A 19,274-nucleotide genomic window follows, 5' to 3' on the forward strand; every position below is an offset into this window, starting at 1 on the left:
TGTTTATTTTACATTGAATCAATGTTGATTCAACACTCATTTGACTGTGGATCTGCATGCATATTTGTGTTGATTCTACATTGAATCAGTCAGGAATTCATGTTGATTCAACCTTCATCTGAACGAGGATCTGCACACATTTCTGTTGATTCTACATAGAATCAGTTAGGAATCAACATTGATTCAACTTTCATCTGAATGTGGATCTGCATGCATATTTGGGTTGATTTCATACTGAATGAAAGCTAAGGATTTATGTACATTTTTAAGTCTGATAGGTCTACATAACATACCACTAAAAGTTTCTTCACTGGTGTTAAACACAATATTATTGGCAGATCATGGGTAAACTGTGTACAAAAGTTTAAAAATGACAACATATGTTTGATATAACATTTTATTTAAGAAAAGAGGGACAGATCTTTAAGAACAACAGTCTATTGTCCACAGAAGAACAGAGTCCATGAGGTTAAGTTTTGTACTGTATGAACCAGGGAAACAGTACAAGTTGTGGTAACCCCAGTTAGACTCTGGTTGGCGTCACTTTGATTCCCCTCATTCTGGCGTGTAATGAAGCCACTTCAGTTTTACTGCAGTCCTCAAGAGTCAGCTTTCGGTCAACCTGCAGGGCAACGGCTGAAAAACACAAAAATAAAAGTGAGGAAGGTGCCAGTTAGAAAGATGATAAACATTTGAAAAGTTCTGAAAGACATTGAAAGATTAAACAGTGTACTGGTTACAGGTCTGAGAACAAATACAAACCATATAGTTTCCCATGTACACTCCCTGTTATATTAATATTTATCTTAATGTTTACGTATACAACTACATTTACCTATGAAGCTGCAGTCTAGTGTAGCATTTATGATGCTGCACTCATGTTAAAATGAGGGAATCAATATTTAAAATAAAGGTTTGTCAAAAAACCTAAAGATAAAACACAGGAAGGATCAGGGTTTATTTAACACACCAGATACAGATAAATAGAGCAAAAGGTGATTTATACTGTAGTTGGAAAAATTGTTTATAATTTATACAGAATAAACTTCCATCAAATAGCTGGTTTAATCTTGAATCAACTACAAATATTTCCAAATAAGTTTATTAAATTCATTACAAAATCTCCACATGCTGATAAAGATCCCACACCAGTAATAATAGACCAGTTCAGTTTAACCAGTTACCAATCCAAGAAACAGCAGACTGAATCAGTCATTAGGTGTTTCACCTGCCTTACATGTTTTAAGTGTTTCCTTTCTGCCTCACCTGGATTTAACCTGTGGATGATTAACAACGTTCTGCACTTCTTGATGGCTGCAGACTGTCATGCAATCATCTAACTCAGTTGTTCTGGAACAGAGACACATCTAAGCACGTCCCTAAGCACATAATAAAAAATGAAAAACAAGTGATTACTATCACAATTTAAACCCTACCTGGAGCAACCAGCCTTACACTTCTTTGTCCACCACATGCTCTCCAAGATCAAACAATAGGCCCCGCCCTATTTTAAAAACTCAAATCTCACAAAATCTAGCAGGATTTCATACTTAGGCCTGGAGCGGTGGGTAGGATGAAAATAATACAAAATGAGACATGACCTCAATTATTAAAAATATCTGTTTTGCCCCAAAATAACCAGGATTAGTATAGGCACAAAACAATGTCCTTATTTTTCAATAACCACATTTAAGATCAAAGTAATATTGAAAAACTTACCATAAAACTGCTCAGAGGAGAATTCAATTCAGAAGCCGGTTGCAAACAAACCAGAAGCAAAGTGGCTGTTTGGTTGGGACAAACCATTAGTGTAAAAAGGGGGAGTCGGACTGTACAACTACTAGTAGAGACTTGTAGATGTTTTTGTGTCAACACATTATGCACAGTCAGTAATAATATTTACAGACAAGTAAGAAAATGTACATAAAGGAATCACAACCCAATGTTCTCAACATGTAGTGCGTAATTTGAAACATGATTAACCCCCACTTAGTAATAAAATGTTCTGACCCAGAGCTCAAGGATGGGGGCAGGGAAGAAGGGATGAGAGGGGGTAAAGAGGGAAAGGCTGGGAGGAGCAAGTGGGTGTGGGGAGTTTTGGGAGGGAGTAGGGGGAGATGAGAAGGTGATGAGGGGTGCAACAAACTGCACAGATTGCACACATTGCCGTAGTCCAGGGATGGGCAATCCTGGTCCTCGAGGGCCGGTGTCCTGCAACTCTTAGATGTCTCCCTGGTAGAACACACCTGGATCCAATAGCTGAATCACCTCCTCAGTGCAGGCAGGTTCTCCAGAGTCCTGCTAATGACCTTATTATTTGATTCAGGTGTGTTGAAGTAGAGACACATCTAAAAGTTGCAGGAGACCGGCCCTCGAGGCCTGGAGTTGCCCACCCCTACCCCAGTCCCCGACGCAGCCATCGCAGGCTCGATTCCCGGCCTTGGCAACCCTCACTGCAAGTATTACCCCCTTTCTTGTCAATTAACTATCAAATAAAGGCCACTAGAGCCCAAAAGATCTTTAACAAAATAAAATGTGAAAATTTAAAACCCTCACCTAAAATTAAAATTGTTTTACCTGGAGCCCAAGGAGGAGGGGAGGAGAGTGGAAAGAGGGAGGAGATTGAGGGGTAGATGGGCCCAGGAGAGGGGTGTGTGTAGAGGGGTGTGAAAAACAGCTTACATTGATTGAACATTTAGATCACGAGTTCTTCCCCAAACCTTATCCTCAAGGCAAACTGACTTGCGTGTTTTCATTTCAGCAAAACCCCGTTATTAGGGAAATGCCTCAGAATTAGGGAAATGCCTAAAACCTGCAGGTCTTGGAGGACCAGTGCTGAAACACACTGGATTCACTTTGACTTTACTTGAAATAATTAAGTTCGATGCCACATTTGTTTCCCTTGTCTGACACAATTACTCAAGGTAGCCAGGGACAGATTCACTGGTAAGCCACCGTGGCTCTGTGGGTAGAGCAGTTGTCTTGTGATGGTTCAATTCCAGTTCCCTACTGCCACATGTCAATGTGACCCCTGGGCACTTAACCCCAACTGATCTGTGCATTAAATAAATGTGTGAATGTGACTCTAGTGTAAAGCACTTTCAGTGGTCAAAATGACTGGAAAAGTGCTATGTAAGTTTATTTACCATTTCTGAAGTAAACTAAATGATTTGAGTAAGACTGACTTAAATCTGTTATCTTAAACATACTTAATACATTTGTTAAAAATAAATTAACAAATTGAGTTGGATGATTATAAAAACTTAATAAATTAAGTTGGACAAATTTAATAAATTCAGTTGGATAAACTTAATTGAATTGCTTGTTACCTACAGAAGCAATTCAATTAAGTTGGTTCAACTATTTTCTTTTTAGAGTGGGTTTTATAGTTGATCCACAATCATTTGTCGACTTCAACCAAAAATCAACCATTAATCAGATCTCGGCATTTCAGTCATCAGATTTCAACCACAAAACAACATTGATTCAATGACACAGTTTCAACGGTTTGATTGGATGGTTGTTTGATGGTTGATCCGCTGTCATTTGTCGACTTCAACCAAAAATCAATGATTCTAACTATTTTTCAATGTTGAGTTAACATTGTGTGCTATCTGGGTATGGCCTTACAGGAAAGCATCCGACTCTTACCCTTTCAGGAAGAACTTGTCTTTGAAACTCCGACATTACTGAGAGACTTTCCACTCTTTCCCCTTCAACTGTTCTCATCAATCTTTTGATTTTACTTACTTCACCTCCATTAATACTGTGTCTGAGTTTTTGTAGATCTTCACCTACTGGGGTACATGTGATCACCCCTCTTACTACTTTATTTTCTCCCAAAATCTTTACCTCAATAATCAGTTTTTTACAGATACTGTGGGAGTTCACTTTGTTTTTCTGTTCATCATTCCTCACTGTGATCAACAGGTTCCCATCTCCAAGAGTCTTAGCAAGTGTCAGCTCTCCAACTTCTTTTTTAATTCTTTTGACAGAGCTAGTGGACTAAGTTGTATTCCTTCATCCTCCTTCCTAAACTTTATAATTAGCTTAGATTCCTGTCCAACAATCCTCTTGCAAACTGTGTTGTTTTCATCCAAGCTATTTTCTTCTAGACTCCGTTTGCTACTTTGTGCCTCTACCAACTTTTCTTCTTTTCTATTTTGTTCTCTTCCTGATCCTCTACTACCACGTACTAGAGTCCAGTTACCAAAATTCATTTAATCATCTCCCTCATCCTCAACCTGAGTCACTATAGCAGTGCAGTCACAAACCAGTTTATGCCAACTGCCAAGATCAGCTATTTTTGTGTCAATCCTGCTCTGTCAACTACGCGAGCTTCTGGCCTTCTGGCATCCCTCCCCTTCCTCAAACGACCTGGACACCCCTAACCAGATCTACCCTGATCAATGTTGAATCAATGTCAGCTGTTTTGCCACACACCTTCCCCTCCTCTCCTCCTCTGGCTCAGAGCATTTTATTAGTGAGTGGGGGTTATCATGTTTCAAATTAACCACTGTAAAGGACAGTGGGTGATGATTCATTTCTGTATATTTTCTTACTTGTTCATAAAAATTCCTACTGACTGTGTGTGATATATTGACACAAAAACATCTACAACATACTACAAGGAGTGGAGCGGTACACCCCTGCTATTTACATGAGTGGGATGTCCCAAACACACAGCCACTTTGCTGTTGGCTTGTTGGCAAAATATGTTAATTCAATGTTGAATTGGCATCATGTCCAATCTGGGTACAGAACAGAATCACAACTCAATGTTGTCAACACATAGTGCTTAAGTTAAAACGTGATTAACCCTCACCTAAAACGGGGTGTGCTGTGGTGGCACAGTGGTTAAGCACAACCCACATATGGAGGCCTTAGACCTCAACGCAGCTGTTGCAGGTCCAATTCCCGGCCTTGTTGCGGGTCTTCCCCCTACTCTCATTACCCTCTTTCCTGTCAATTAACTACCAAATAAAGGCCACTAGAGCAAAAAAATCTTTTAAAAAATAAAACATAGAAATGTATTACACACAGTCAGAAATTTTATTAACAAATAAAAAAAAATGTACAGAAAGGAATCGCCACTCACTATCCTCTACAGTGTTATTAAAAATGTGATAACCCCTGCTGAGTAATACAATGCTCTCACCCAGAGCTCTGATGACGAGGAGAAGGTGCGTAGCAAAACAGCATACTTTGATTCAACATTGATCAGACGTTGATCAGACCTCGGCTTTTCATTCATTAGATTTCAACCACAAAACAACACTGATTCAATGACACAGTTTCAACGGTTAGAATTGGATGGTTGTTTGATGGTTGATCCACCATCATTTGTCGACTTCAACCAAAGATCAACGATTCTGACTATAATTCAACATTGATTTAACATCATGTGCTATCTGGGTTTATTCCCCTTGTTAATCTAACATTTCTCTTTCATATATTTTATTCATTGTTAGCTTCAGGGCCCTGTGATGGACTGGTGACCTGTCCAGGGTGAACCCTGCCTCTCATCTGATTACTGCTGGACATGGGCACCACCAGCCTCCCTCACCATCCTGCAAGGATCAAAGTGTTCAGAGTGTGTTTTAAGTTGTTCCAAAAATGTACCTCGAAGTATGCTTAGTATACTTTAAATTGTACATTACTACAATTTAAATACTATTAAAATACACTAAGCACAAAAACGTTGTCCCAAAAAAGCACACTTTAAGTATGTTAATCCTAAGTGTACTTGAAGTATGCTAAAGTATGTTAAAATTTTACATACTTAGTACACTTTTTTTTGCTAGGGTGGCATTTGCACAGAAATCAAACTTAAACTGTATTAATTTAATTTTATATATTTTCAAAAGGCTACCGTTTTTTATAACTGCAGGCTGAGTTTTATTGCACTCCGTTGGTTGCCCAGATAAGCACATTCAGTTTACAGGTAACAACCATTGCTTTTAGAGCCTTGCCAAAACAAAGATAAAACTCTCACACACGCAGAGCCAGAGCCTGTCTGCTGAGAACTCTGATTTCACAGGCCCACAGACACAGGGAAGAAAAAAGTGTTTTAAGTGTCCAAACTCAGGGTCCGTGAGCCAAATCCAGCCCACCACAAATTTTTTGCAGCCTTCTAAACTGTAGAAATACAGTCTCTGATAAGGCAATTGAGTGTTTTACTGGCATTTTGTCAATCAGCTGTTTTGAATGTATTTTGCCAAATTTTATCAAGGTGAGTACATTTTTAACCCTTTCATGCATGTTTTATGATCCTGTAAGTTTTTTTCAAAAGTGTTTTTGATTTTCTTAGGGCATAAAAATAAGGTTTTTGTTGTAAAAAATACTTTTTTGTAGAATTTGTCCAAAAGTTCACTCAGGTGAACAACATGTGCTTACACTTCTTTTAACATAACTACTTATGGACATTTTTAATTTTACAAAGCTAACACATTGAAAATCTGCAAAACCTAAAATAAAATGCACAATGAGAACTTGTAGTACACAGAAAACTATTTTCAAAACAAAAGATAACTTAAGCGCTCTGATGTTCTGCAAAAAATTTGGTTTATAGCAGAATATCAAGACAACAATTTACCATGACTAAAGGCAGTTGTCTAAGGAATGCCTGTAGTTTTGTTTCAAGCAGTACTATGAACTACATAAAAATAACAGGGAATTTTTCAAAGACAATACAGCAGCTAAACGTGTAACAAGGACATCTCTTATGTTGTTATGTCTGTAAAACAGTTTGAGTTTCAAAACATAAAAGAAGGTACATCTGAGCTGTAGTATAACAGCTCAGATGTAAGTGAGCTGGTGAGAATAGAACCTCCCTTAAAATGTAGAGCAGTTCATCAAAAGTGATAGAAATCGTCTTCATGGCAGTCTGTTCAGTTAGCTGGAATAGGAGAGCACCAACATTAAATAACAGTTATAGATGATTATGTACCTTTTACATATCACCACATCTAAATGTAAATACATCAAAGTGTGACACACCACCACCATCCCAAACAAAAGTTACTAATAGTTTTAGCATCTCTTGAACTTATTCACCTTCATGTGAATTTGTTTTGTCTATATATTCATCACAGACCTCTCAACTTCAATATAAATACATATAAAACAGATGATCTTTCCTGCTAAATTTAAAAAAAACTAGCGACGCCAAAGCTTAACCTAACTCAGAAAGAGTGAAGCTGATCACAAAGTTCATTCCAAATATCAATGTGAAGGATTTGAGACAAGCGAGTTGTTGAGAATCAAAAGTTTTGTGCTATGGAGAGATTGTTGGGTATAACATCACTTCACTGATCCACACTCCCTATAGCAATGTTTTTTTCCCAGCCCTGGTCTTCTAGGTACACTACCCTGCATATTTTAGATGTTTCCTTGCTTCAGCACATGTGATTTCAATGAACAGGTGTTTGCTGAACTGCAATCAATTGAATGAGGCACATTAAGGAGCGAAATATATATAACATGCAGAGCAGAGGGAAATATCTATAACATGCAGAGCAGTGTGCCTTGAGGACCAGGGTTAGGAAACACTGCCCTTTAGTGAGACCAAAACAAAGTGACAGGACCACAACTGGGTACAATTGCTCATGATGCATAGAGGTAATTCGTACGGCATATTATGTTACTGTAATTGGAAGTACCACACCCCTCACCATTTTTGGATATAAAATGAAAAAACAACAAAAAAACCACCCACTTAGTATGTACAATGACATTTTGCACTTATGCAAGTACAATTCATAAAAATACTTCCCATATTCTTTAGGTTTTACCACACTTAATATTGATAAAATGTATTTTTCCTTTTTCCATCCTACTACAAGATTGAGTTTTGTAGAGAGACATATTATTCGAGGAAATCACCAAGTGACATAATACAAACAGCCAATAGGACAGTGTACATACTGAATCCAACCAGTCATTTCTAAGTTAGAATGTTATGCGTCAATCTTACAGGTATGATGTGTGAATGTAATGGGATGGGCATTGTTTTGGATTACGCAGCAGTCAGAGTCTGTACCCAAGACAAATTTCCTCTGGGACAATAAAGTTCATCAGCTTACATCCAAATCGGATCATAAATTGGACGTATCGTTTTTAATTCTGATGTTGAAAATCTTTGCGTTTTGTGTAGAATCTCTCTAACAAGGCTCTCAAGATGCTCCCAGGGATCTGCTGGTGTTTGTCTATCAAAGACTGGACCGCCTGCTGCACCTGGACAACAAAAACAGTTATAAGACTTGTATCTAAACAACCATTTAAAAAGTCTTCAATTTCACAACGTGAGAGACACACAATTTGGGTTGTCAAAAATAATCGACACTTTGATACTAAAAAAAGTTAATTGTACAAAGATACTTATTTGTATTACAATTGAACTGGGGTAGAACCAAACCACATTAACTGGGTAGAGTCAGACTTGCCAGTGTAGAAGTGCCTAAAGTGTGACAATTTTTTAAGAATTCTTCATATTTTCTCAAGGACAAAAATACCATGTGATTTATTTCCACTGTTAGCTTTAGATTTACTTAAGTGTCATACAGTCTTTGGGGATAGCTGCTTTTGCCTCAGTGAGAGTCTGCTGAAACAAGTCTCCATTTAGACTCATGACACAAACACCTGCCTCAGTCTCATCTCTTTACCTGCAAGATTAATGTTTCAGGATAGAGTCCCAAGAATGAATTCAATATCAGTAGGAATCACTAAATAGTGTAATCGTGAGCAACATTGGTGTCCATACATCAATATTTCTGCAAATGCTGCCTTTGATGAGTTGGGACAGAACATGTGTTTCTGAGGGTCAATATTGCTCTTCTTCTGTGGTTTAGAGACCATCTTCACTAATTTCTTTCCCGCCATTGGAACTGCGCCATTTCTGGCAAACCTATAAGTATCTCTTACCACCTTATTCATCATTTGACTTTTTATTTTTTTATTTAAGCTTTATTTGCAGGTGCAGATCCAAGATCTCATCTGCACCTGCCTTCATATTGTTCATGTATTTTACCAAAGCATGATATTTATCAATTAAATTCAGACAGATATAAAAGGATGAAAAAACTCACTCTTTCTGCTAGCTCAGCAGCATTGATGTTTGGGTCATATGGAATAGGATCACCAAGGAAGGTCCGAAATTTCACTGGAAATCCCCCATAAATTGGAGCTACAGGAAGACGAAATCTTTCATACAGCCACCGAAATAATCCTGAAAAGAAAAATACAGGCCAATAATTATAAAAAGATTTCTTGTAATGTTGCAGTCCAAGAAAATACAGGTCCTCACATTGAGGAATGTGTTCACCAGGTAGCTTCATCTCAGTTTTGTGGTAAATTTGATTTTCTGACTGGCCCATTCCACTGACCCAGAGAGCAAAACAGATCTCTGTTTCCACTGTACCATTCGGTCAGTATACTCATGAGCTTAGATCAGAGGTGGGCAACTCCAGGCCTGGAAGGCCGGTCTCCTGCAACTTTTAGATGCGTCTCTACTTCAACACACCTGAGTCAAATAATGAGGTTGTTAGCAGGACTCTGGAGAACTTGACTGCACTGAGGAGGTGATTCAGCTGTTGGATTCAAGTGTGTTGGACCAGGGAGACATCTAAGAGTTGCAGGACACCAGCCCTCGAGGACCAGGATTGCCCATCCCTAGCTTAGATTAACAATGCTCATTTCAACATCTCATGAATAGGGTGGTGTCAGACCTGTATGATGCCATGGTCTAATCAAGATGGCAGGACCAAGAAAGTGTTTTAATGTCCTAGGTTCCCAGGTGTTCTCTCAAGCCATATACCTGACTTGAATAAGTGGGTGATTAACAGGCTTCTGCAGCACTTGATGCATGAAGAGAGGTACTGTTATCATATAAATCAGGTATTCTGGAACAGAGACACATTTAAAATATTCAGGGTAGTAGTCCATGTGGACTGAAATCGAGAAACATTGGGCTAGAGGTTAGTTGAGGTTGGTGATTGTTGTAAACTCAGAAATTAACTCTAGACCTTATGGCAATGACTCCACAGCTACAGGGTCTTTTTGGTTTTTCTGTTTCAGGTTGGAACCTACCATTAGTGGTATGAGATGGACCTGGGCCAGGTCTACTCCTGCCTGCTCACCAGGGTGGCTCCTGAGTGCAGCAGAGCGTTCACCCTGTTAAGTTTTGGTTGTGTCTGGATTTCTACATTGTATACCTTTCCACACATCCAGGTATTCAGACCATACTGAGAGATCAGTGGAAACAATAAATTGTTTCTCTGAAATTAGCACATTGAGCAGCGCTTACACGAGCCTGCACAATCTTAGTCCTGATTGTCAGGACTAAGACCTTCCTTCTGGCTCTGACTGGCTGTCTTTTGACCAGGAGCAGGGAATTTTTGCAGCTCTATAGTAGCATATAAGAGAAGATGGAGCCGTTTAATTTTTTTCACAGATTTTATATCTCATAACACTGTCACAACAGTGACAGTTATAACAAATATGCAAAACAGTTTAAAAAAAATAAAAGTTACATTAGCTTTAAGATCGATATGATGAAACTGTGAAAGTATGTCTTATTGATGTATTATTATGCCATTACCATTATATAACTTGAAAATTGTCTCAAAACAACAATATTATCATAAAAATTACAGGGACAATTTGTTTAGCAAAATTTGTTATTGTGTCATCCATTTCCCTAGTAAGCGCAACAAGGGGGTACAACAAACTGCAACAAGAAGCAGAGATGCAAACATATCCCATAGGATCCAGGTACCAGACCAAGAAGCATTGGAGGACAGAAGGATCCCAGGATGAAAAAAAAAATCAACTGATAAAATTGTATCTACTAGCACAAATATCATTAGAATTCTACTGATACTGATAGCTATACAGACAGACAGACACAGAAACATGCCATGTTTAACAAGCACAGAATCCTCAACACTGACTTATACAAAAAACACACAAAATCTTCCTCACTTACTTAGTGTCCCAAGAGATCTGAAACCCTCTCGTAGATTCTGAGTAAACATTGGAATTATTGGCTGAAAAAAATACAGAATAAGCTTAGAGATATGACACCATGATTAATCATGAATTCATGCATATTGGAGCAGATTTTGTGAGCATATTTAAGTGGATCAAAAATAAACATCTCAATTGAAATCTGATTTCCCAATAGGATTTTATCAACCAAACGTTCTTACAGATTTCTCAAATGACTAAACAGTACTTGAATCAGTCTTGGAAACAATAGGTAACAAGTGGGAAGCAGAAACAATTAGGATTTCAATCTGTTTCCATGGCAGCGGTTTTCCTCAACAGGTCACTGTATTTTTATCAGCTGCACAATTTTTTTTCAAAATAAAGCTCATAGATACTGTTCAAGATAAAGGAATAGTTCTTCCATGAGAAAGACTTTTGAGAGAGAACTTACAAAGTACACCATTGGTCTACAGCAGTGCTTCTCAACCCTGGTCCTCACCGCCCCCGCTGACCTGCATGTTTTAGGTATTTCCCTTCTCCCACACACCTGAATTGTATCTTTGGGTGATTAACAGGCTTCTGCAGTACTTGATGGTCATGTAATTATTTGAATCAGCTGTTCTGGAATAGAGGCACATCTAAAACATGCAGAACAGGGGGGCGGTGAGGACCAGGGTTGAGAAACACTGGTCTACAGCATAGAAGAAACAAGGCATGTTAGATTTTCAAAACAAAGAGCCTCAAAACGGGACTCTTGCTTTGTCAGTCTATAGCTGAAAAAGGTTATATATTCCGAATGACATTGAAAGAACAACCTTTGAAAATCCTTCCATTTGAAGGATTTTCAAATCCTTCAAATGGATTTTTATCTCTGCTTTATCTATTCTCGATTGAGAGAGAGAGAGAGGTAGACAGAGAGAACCATTAACAGTTAACATCCATCCATTTTCTTGCACCCTTGTCCCTTAATGGGGTCGGGTGGGTTGCTGTTGCCTATCTCCAGCTGACGTTTCGGGTGAGAGGCGGGGTACACCCTGGACAGGTCGCCAGTCTGTCATAGGGCAACACAGAGACACACAGGACACACAACCATGCACACACACACTCATACCTAGGGGCAATTTGGAGAGGCCAATTAACCTGACAGTCATGTTTTTGGACTGTGGGAGGAAACCGGAGTACCCGGAGAAAACCCACGCATGCACAGGGAGAACATGCAAACTCCATGCAGAAAGACCCCAGGCCGGGAATCGAACCCAGAACCTTCTTGCTGCAAGGCAACAGCTCTACCAACTGCGCCACTGTGCAGCCCCTAACAGTTAACAGAAAATGTATATATCTATAAACCTATCCATCATAGATAGGTAGATGTGTGGCTACAATCGATAGTAGCCACACAGGCACACCCGCTAGGAGACAAACGCACCCAGTGCAATACTTTCTCATTTAAATTGGACCTCTTTCTCTTTAAAAACTCCTACTCTTTCTGAAACTCCACCTTGAGGAAGTCATCACAACATAAATCTTCTATTAACCCTTTAACAATGTTCTTACCAGTGTTTCACTGAGAAGAAGCTAGTAAAATAAGCTCAACAGATGTGCAGTTCCAACAGTTTTTGCTAATTGCTGGTGGCTAGTCTGAAAGAGCTAAGTGGGGGAGTCGCAGAGCAGGGCTGCTCTGTGAGGTGGAAGCTCTGAAGCTTGAAAACTGCAGGAGCTATGTGTCGAAGGCAGTGCTCAGTCCACCCAGGCATTTTGCACAGCTGAATGGTTACCATGAAAATTAAAGGATTTCTCAAACATGCCTGAAAGAATCAAGCCAACACTCCAGGTATGTTTTTGATGAGGGAATAATATTAGAACATGGTGTAGAGTTAAAAAAAACTACCCTTTTAATAATTTATCCGTTGTCATTTTACTATGCCTAAAAATGAAAGATTATGGCAGAATATTTTCTTTATTTAGATTATTACATAAAGTTCATACTTCAAAACTCTAAGTAGTGTTATAAGGAAGTTTGCCATAACGCACCACTTGACAGTCAATTGCAACTTGTGCAAAGCCTTTGCGTTTTCCCCAAAAAAGACGGTAGGTCTCATCACTAAACATTGCCTCCCGCACTCCTCCTGGAGAAATACCAAGCAAGTGGCCATTCCTCAGAGCCCGGACACACTCTTCCTGAGGACCATGGATCACCGAGAAGACCTCTAACAGCAACTTGAAACCTGGAAGAACGCAAAATGGAGAAATTAGATACACACAAAGGGATATTTCTGTAAATATGTTCAGAACCTTATAAGGTCAAGAGGAAGGAAGTATTATGCACACATTAGTAGGGATGGAAGACTTGAGACCACCAGGTGTTTGCCAATTGATGCTGGTTAGTCTGGAGGAGCTGAGTGGAGTGGGAGACACTGGGGAGGGCTGCTCTGTGAGGTGGAAGCTCTGAAACCTGGAAACTGTTTTTGCTTGGCCACGGGCTTGCATGTGAATGTTAACAAACAGCATTCTGTCATTTGATTTAAAAGAGAAAATATCTGTACACATATGGTGCAATCAAGTTTTTGCTGAGCAAACACTTCTCACTGCATAAAATTATTACATTTGCTTTTTAAACACACAAAGAATTTTAAGAAAGGAGAAAGAAAAACAGCTTGTAAATTTTGTAACCTATTTATGACACATTAATGATAAATAGCTAAAAAGTTACCAGGTAGCAATTTACTCCAATTCCTCTCATTGTGATTTCTGTGAATATTCCTTGCACAAAATGTTGAATAAACAGTCATGTTGTTTTCACATATAATCCCTGTTATCTGCTGGACTCTCAACAGCTGTTTGTTTGGGATTCTCCTCTGTGCTTATGTTAACACGCTTTCTCATTGGCTACCCGTCACATTCAACAGGCTGCGTTCTCGCTCCCAGTCGGGTAACCCCACACACGCAATGATAATCAGGCCAAGATAATTCAACATGTTGAAATGCCCGATGTTAGATCGGAGCGGTCCCAACATTCTACCAACTGGACCCAATCAGTCGTAGCACACCACACACGGTAAGATGATTGGCTGCAATTATTGCAAGAGAGGGCTGCACGGTGGCGCAGTTGGTAGAGCTGTTGCCTTGCAGCAAGAAGGTTCCGGGTTCGATTCCCGGCCTGGGGTCTCTCTGCATGGAGTTTGCATGTTCTCCCTGTGCATGCATGGGTTTTCTCCGGGTACTCCGGCTTCCTCCCACAGTCCAAAAACATGACTGTCAGGTTAATTGGTCTGTCTAAATTGCCCCTAGGTGTGAGTGTGCATGGTTGTTTGTCCTGTGTGTCTCTGTGTTGTCCTGCGACAGACTGGTGACCTGTCCAGGGCGAACCCCGCCTCTCACCCGGAACGTTAGCTGGAGATAGGCACCAGCAACCCTCCCGACCCCACTAAGACAAGGGTGTTAAGAAAATGGATGGATGGATATTGCAAGAAGTCATCTTAGATCAGCAAACGTTCTAAGATTGTGGTAAGAGGAAAATCGCGGCAAACAATTGTGTAATTTGAACTGGGCTTTAGCCATTAAAAGCAACCTTTTAAATTAATTCAATTTAAAAGGTTGCAAAAGTTAATTTATTTAGATCATTAAGATCATTTAGATTATTGAAGATGGTGACGGCTGATGGCAGGAAAGATCTTCTGCAGTGATCTGTATTGCGCTGAATCTGAAGAAGCCTCTGACTGAAGGTGCTCTGCCTTCCCAAGACAGTCTCATGAAAAAGATGGTCAGGTTTGTCCATAATTTTCTTGATCCTATGAAAAATCCTTCGCATCATCATCTCCAGAGTTTCCATAGTTGTCCCCAGAACAGAACCAAAACCTTCCTTATCAATTTGTCAAGCTTTTTTATGTCCCTGGCACTGATGTTGCTGACCCAACAGATGACAGCAGAAGAGAGGATGTTCTCAACAACAGACTTATAGAAGATCTGCAGCATCTTGTTTCAAACCTTGAAGGATCTTAGCTTCCTCAAAAAGTCCAGACTGCTCTGTCCCTTCTAGATGATTGTTCCCACACCATGCCACAAAGCGGTCCACCAGGTCTCTGTACTCAGCCTCTTGTCCATCTCTGATAAACCCGACAACTACAGAGTCATCTGAGTATTTTACTAGCCGAGTATACAATAAGTTGAAAAGTGTCGTTGGACAGAGGGAGGTTTAGCCCTTTTTACTGAATCAGTTATCTCTGCGATCGAATCTCGGACAAGTGAAAGACAAAGGATGGATGGACATGTTCAACATAGTAAAGCAGACAATGAGGAAGACAGTCTAGTCCACATGATGGACTAGACTGACTGCTGTAGACTAGTAGCTGTTAAACTGTCCAGCAGATATGCTTTTTCTTTGTATAGAAATGACTTCAAAACACACTCAGCAATATTTCTGAATGACGGTAATGTGCCTTAATTTTCAGAACAAATAAAACGGTTGAAGTACCAGGAATCTTGAAGAGGAAGTGGTCAGCTACAGAATGGCAGGTACGTCCTTTCTGAATGATAACACGGGCCAGGAAGTAATAGTAATCTATAGGTATGGCTCCATGATAGTACACTATTAGAGCTGGTCCTCTGTTGGGAATCTTCTCCATTCCATGGATCTCATAACCTGATACACAGATCATACCACAAGATAGAATAATACATTACAGAGATTTTAACATTTACAGTCAAGTGCTATAAATAAACAAATTTTATATGCTTTGGAGAGTAGTTTACATTTATTCATACCATGCCATATGGCTCCATGTCCATCCCACAGGGTAGCCAGTGTTTTTCTGGCTCCATCCCACAAGTTGTTGCTATAAGCTTCCTTTAGCTGATTCTTCCTCTGATAAAAGCAAGCAAGAGAAGATGAATACATCTAATGGACAAAATTCATGCTTTTGTTTAAAACCTCTTATTCCAAATTATCTTACTATAGTCATATTTATGGTCAGAAATATGCTTAGAACTTTATAACATCAAGAGGGATGAAGTATTATGCACACATTATTAGGGATGGAAGATTTGAGACCACCAGCTGTTTGCTAATTGCTGCTGGTTAGTCTAGAGCAGTGTTTTTCAACCACTGTTCCGCGGCACAATAGTGTGCCGTGAGTGATCGTCAGGTGTGCCGTGGAAATTATTCAATTTCACCTACAGTACCGTATTTTCCGGACTATAAGCTGCTACTTTTTTTTTCTAAGCTTTGAACCATGCGGATTGTAGCCCGATGTGGCTTTGCTATGTATTTTTCTTCAACCACCAGGGGGCTCTCTAGCAGGAAGTGAATCATTAGAAGTCAAAATTGTAAATCAAAAGAACGTGCTAATTTTCAACTACATGCTAGCAGCAGGCACGACAGAGAAATGTTTTCAAACTCATATCATGCAGCTTTTAAGTTGAGGGCTGTTGATCTGGCACTACAGGAGAGAAATAGAGCAGCTGCACTTAAGCTCGGTGTGAACGAAACCATGGTTTGGCTTTGGAGACGGAGTGCTGCGTCCTTAATATATGCAGCAGATTTATTAGGACGCAGCCCTCTGCTGGGTCCTTATGGAAAACCGAGAGCAGCTTCCAGTTTTTTTCAAAAAAAAAAAAAAAAATTGAAGGTGCTAGTATGGTGCGCTCTATAGTCCGAAAAATACGGTAATTGATTTTAAAAGATTTCTTTGAATATGAATTATCTGCAAATAATGCCATCTTCGAATGTCTGCTGTAGCAGTGACTAGCGGCGTAATCATGTAATGTTCTTACCACTAGGTGGCAGTAGGTACAGAGCATTTTACATTACAACAAGAGAATTAGTGATGCATGAATGTTACAGGTAGCGGTGAGAGCATCGTATCTAGCAAGACTGTGACGACAGTGATGGAAAAGACAGAGAAGCTCAGCAGTAGTTGGGTTGGAAAGAACATGGGTCCATTTCCCACAACATATCTGTGTGAAGTGAGCTTCTCAAGCCTGGCTACTATAAATACTAAAACCAGAGAGAGACTGAGAGCTGTTGAGGAAGAGCTTTGTCTTTCTTCAATTTCTGCCAGGAAATCAGCTGTTTTCATCCAAACATGCACAGGTTTCACACTAGGTGGGTAAAATATACATTAGTTAGGATTAGGATTAGTTTGTAAAACAGTTTGAAGTTTTCTACAACTTCTATAAATTTAACACCACAGTGTTGTAGCACTGTTCAGGTGTATTTTTGAAGTGGACGTGTTAAGTGCAATTTGAAATAAGAAATGTAAAATGTGATAAAAATGCATTTTTGTGTTTATTTTATTCCTATTCAAGAGACTTTGATAAGAATGACTAAATATGTAGTCCAGGCGGCTACAGAGTATCTTTGTTTACATTTTTGGTTGGTGGTGTGCCTCAAGATTTTTTCAATTAAAATAATGTAGCTTGGCTCAAAAAAGGTTGAAAAACACTGGTCTAGAGGAGCTGAGTCGGGAGACACTGGGGAGGGCTGCTCTGTGAAGTGGAAGCTCTGAAGCCTGGAAACTATTTTGCCTGGTCTTGGGCTTGCATGTGAATGTTTACAACAACAAACAGCATTCTGTCATTTGATTTAAAAGAGAAAATATCTGTACACATATGGTGCAATCAAGTTTTTACTGAGCAAACGACCACTGACTGCATAAAATTATTACATTTGCTTTTTAAAAACACAAAGAATTTGCTATTGAACTGCCACTGGCAGATTTTATTAAAACATTTACAGACAAAAACTATTATGAATGTGCTCATGAAAATGATCTCAGTGGTTTGCTAATAGTCTCGCTTCCCTCGGAGTCTTAATATTTTTTGTTCTTGAGTCATTCCAAGACAAGGTGCTACGACACTGTCATTGAATCAATGTTGTTTTGTGGTTGAAATCTAATGAATGAAATGCCAATGTCTGCTCAACGTCTGATCAAGGATGAATCAATGTATGCTGTTATGCCACACCCCTTCCCCTCTTCTACTCCTCGTCAGAGCTCTGGATGAGAGCATTGTATTAGTGAGTGGGGGTTATCACATCTTTAGTTAAGCACTGTAAAGGATAGTGGGTGGTGATTCATTTCTGTACATTTCCTTACCTGTTCATAAAAATTCTTACTGACTGTGATATATTGACACAAAAACATGTACAACTTACTACAAAGGAGTGGAGTGGTCCACCCCTGCTATTTACATGAGTGGGATGTCCCAATCACACAGCCACTGTTGGCTTGTTGGCAAAAGATGTCAATTCAATGTTGAATTATGATCACAAAGGTTGAATTTATGGTTAAGGTCGACGACAGAAGCTGGATCAACCATCAAACAACCATTCAATTCTAGCCAATTAACTAACGTTGAAAATGTGTCATTGAATCAATGTTAATTTATTGTCAATATCCATTGATTGAAATGCCAACATCGAATCCAGTGTTTTTCGACCCTGGTCCTCCAGGCACACTGCCCTGCAAGTTTTAGGCATTTCCCTAATTCAGCACACATGATTTTAATTGACGTCTGATTAACAGTGGCGGAGCCAGAGGGGGGGCCAGTGGGGCCAGTGCCCCTCCTGTCATCTGATTGGCACCCCTAGTGGCCCCCCCAGATGATTGACATGTAACAGCACCAGGTTATTCCTGTACATTATTTGGAATCATTCTAAGTCAACCTAATATCTAAAGAAGAAAAACAATAATAAATATATGATAAGAAAATGTATAAAACTTTATATAAGTCCATGTGACATAAATAAATAGATTTAGATCAGGCGCGATACCAGCCTCCTTTATACTCATAAAAACAAGCTGATATTCTTCTCCTGGGTGTTTCAGTTGTGCTGCGCTGTGGTGCAACTCAAAGGCTAAAGCACTTCATACCTGGTGGTGATGGTAAAACACCAATAAGTTATTTATTGATCCTCCGCAAAAAAGAGAAAAAACCGAAGAGGGGCCGACAATGTTCGTAGTTTGGAGCAGAGGTGGCGCTACAGTTTTTTCGTTGTCCGTCAAAGAAAAAAAATCATTTTATTTCCAATTTGTAGTCATTAAACGAAACATTTATTATTTCTCTGTTAGAACGTTTTTGAAATCAGGTAACATTTCACGAAATRACGTGATTAGAAGACGGCAGAACTCWGATCGTTTCCTGATCCCGCACTGACTTCCCTCAGCGGGAGAAAAACCCAGCAGAAGYGGATCAGCTCCGCTAAGCGCTCCAAAGCCTCTGGTCCCTTAAAGCGTCCAGATCAGAGATGATTCTCTGACAGATATTGTTCTTAGTCTGATTAATAATGAGCT

At 39.5% G+C, this 19,274-nt stretch overlaps 1 protein-coding gene across 3 annotated transcripts in view; it reads right to left on the reverse strand.

Moving 5' to 3' along the window:
* Positions 1 to 5,038: 5,038 nt before the first annotated feature.
* tmem68 (transmembrane protein 68) overlaps positions 5,039 to 19,274 on the reverse strand; it is a 54,087-nt gene continuing 39,851 nt past the window's right edge. For all 3 annotated transcript variants that reach the window (XM_008433518.2, XM_008433519.2, XM_008433520.2), the window contains 6 exons: positions 15,748 to 15,847; positions 15,458 to 15,625; positions 13,018 to 13,211; positions 10,985 to 11,045; positions 9,087 to 9,226; positions 5,039 to 8,235 (listed from right to left, as the gene is read on the reverse strand). In XM_008433518.2, coding sequence (XP_008431740.1) covers positions 8,119 to 8,235; positions 9,087 to 9,226; positions 10,985 to 11,045; positions 13,018 to 13,211; positions 15,458 to 15,625; positions 15,748 to 15,847 — 780 coding nt within the window. In that variant the 3' untranslated portion in view covers positions 5,039 to 8,118. The remainder of the gene's footprint in view (positions 8,236 to 9,086; positions 9,227 to 10,984; positions 11,046 to 13,017; positions 13,212 to 15,457; positions 15,626 to 15,747; positions 15,848 to 19,274) is intronic.

Source organism: Poecilia reticulata, linkage group LG17 (assembly GCF_000633615.1).
Source record: "Poecilia reticulata strain Guanapo linkage group LG17, Guppy_female_1.0+MT, whole genome shotgun sequence".
NCBI lineage: Eukaryota > Metazoa > Chordata > Actinopteri > Cyprinodontiformes > Poeciliidae > Poecilia > Poecilia reticulata.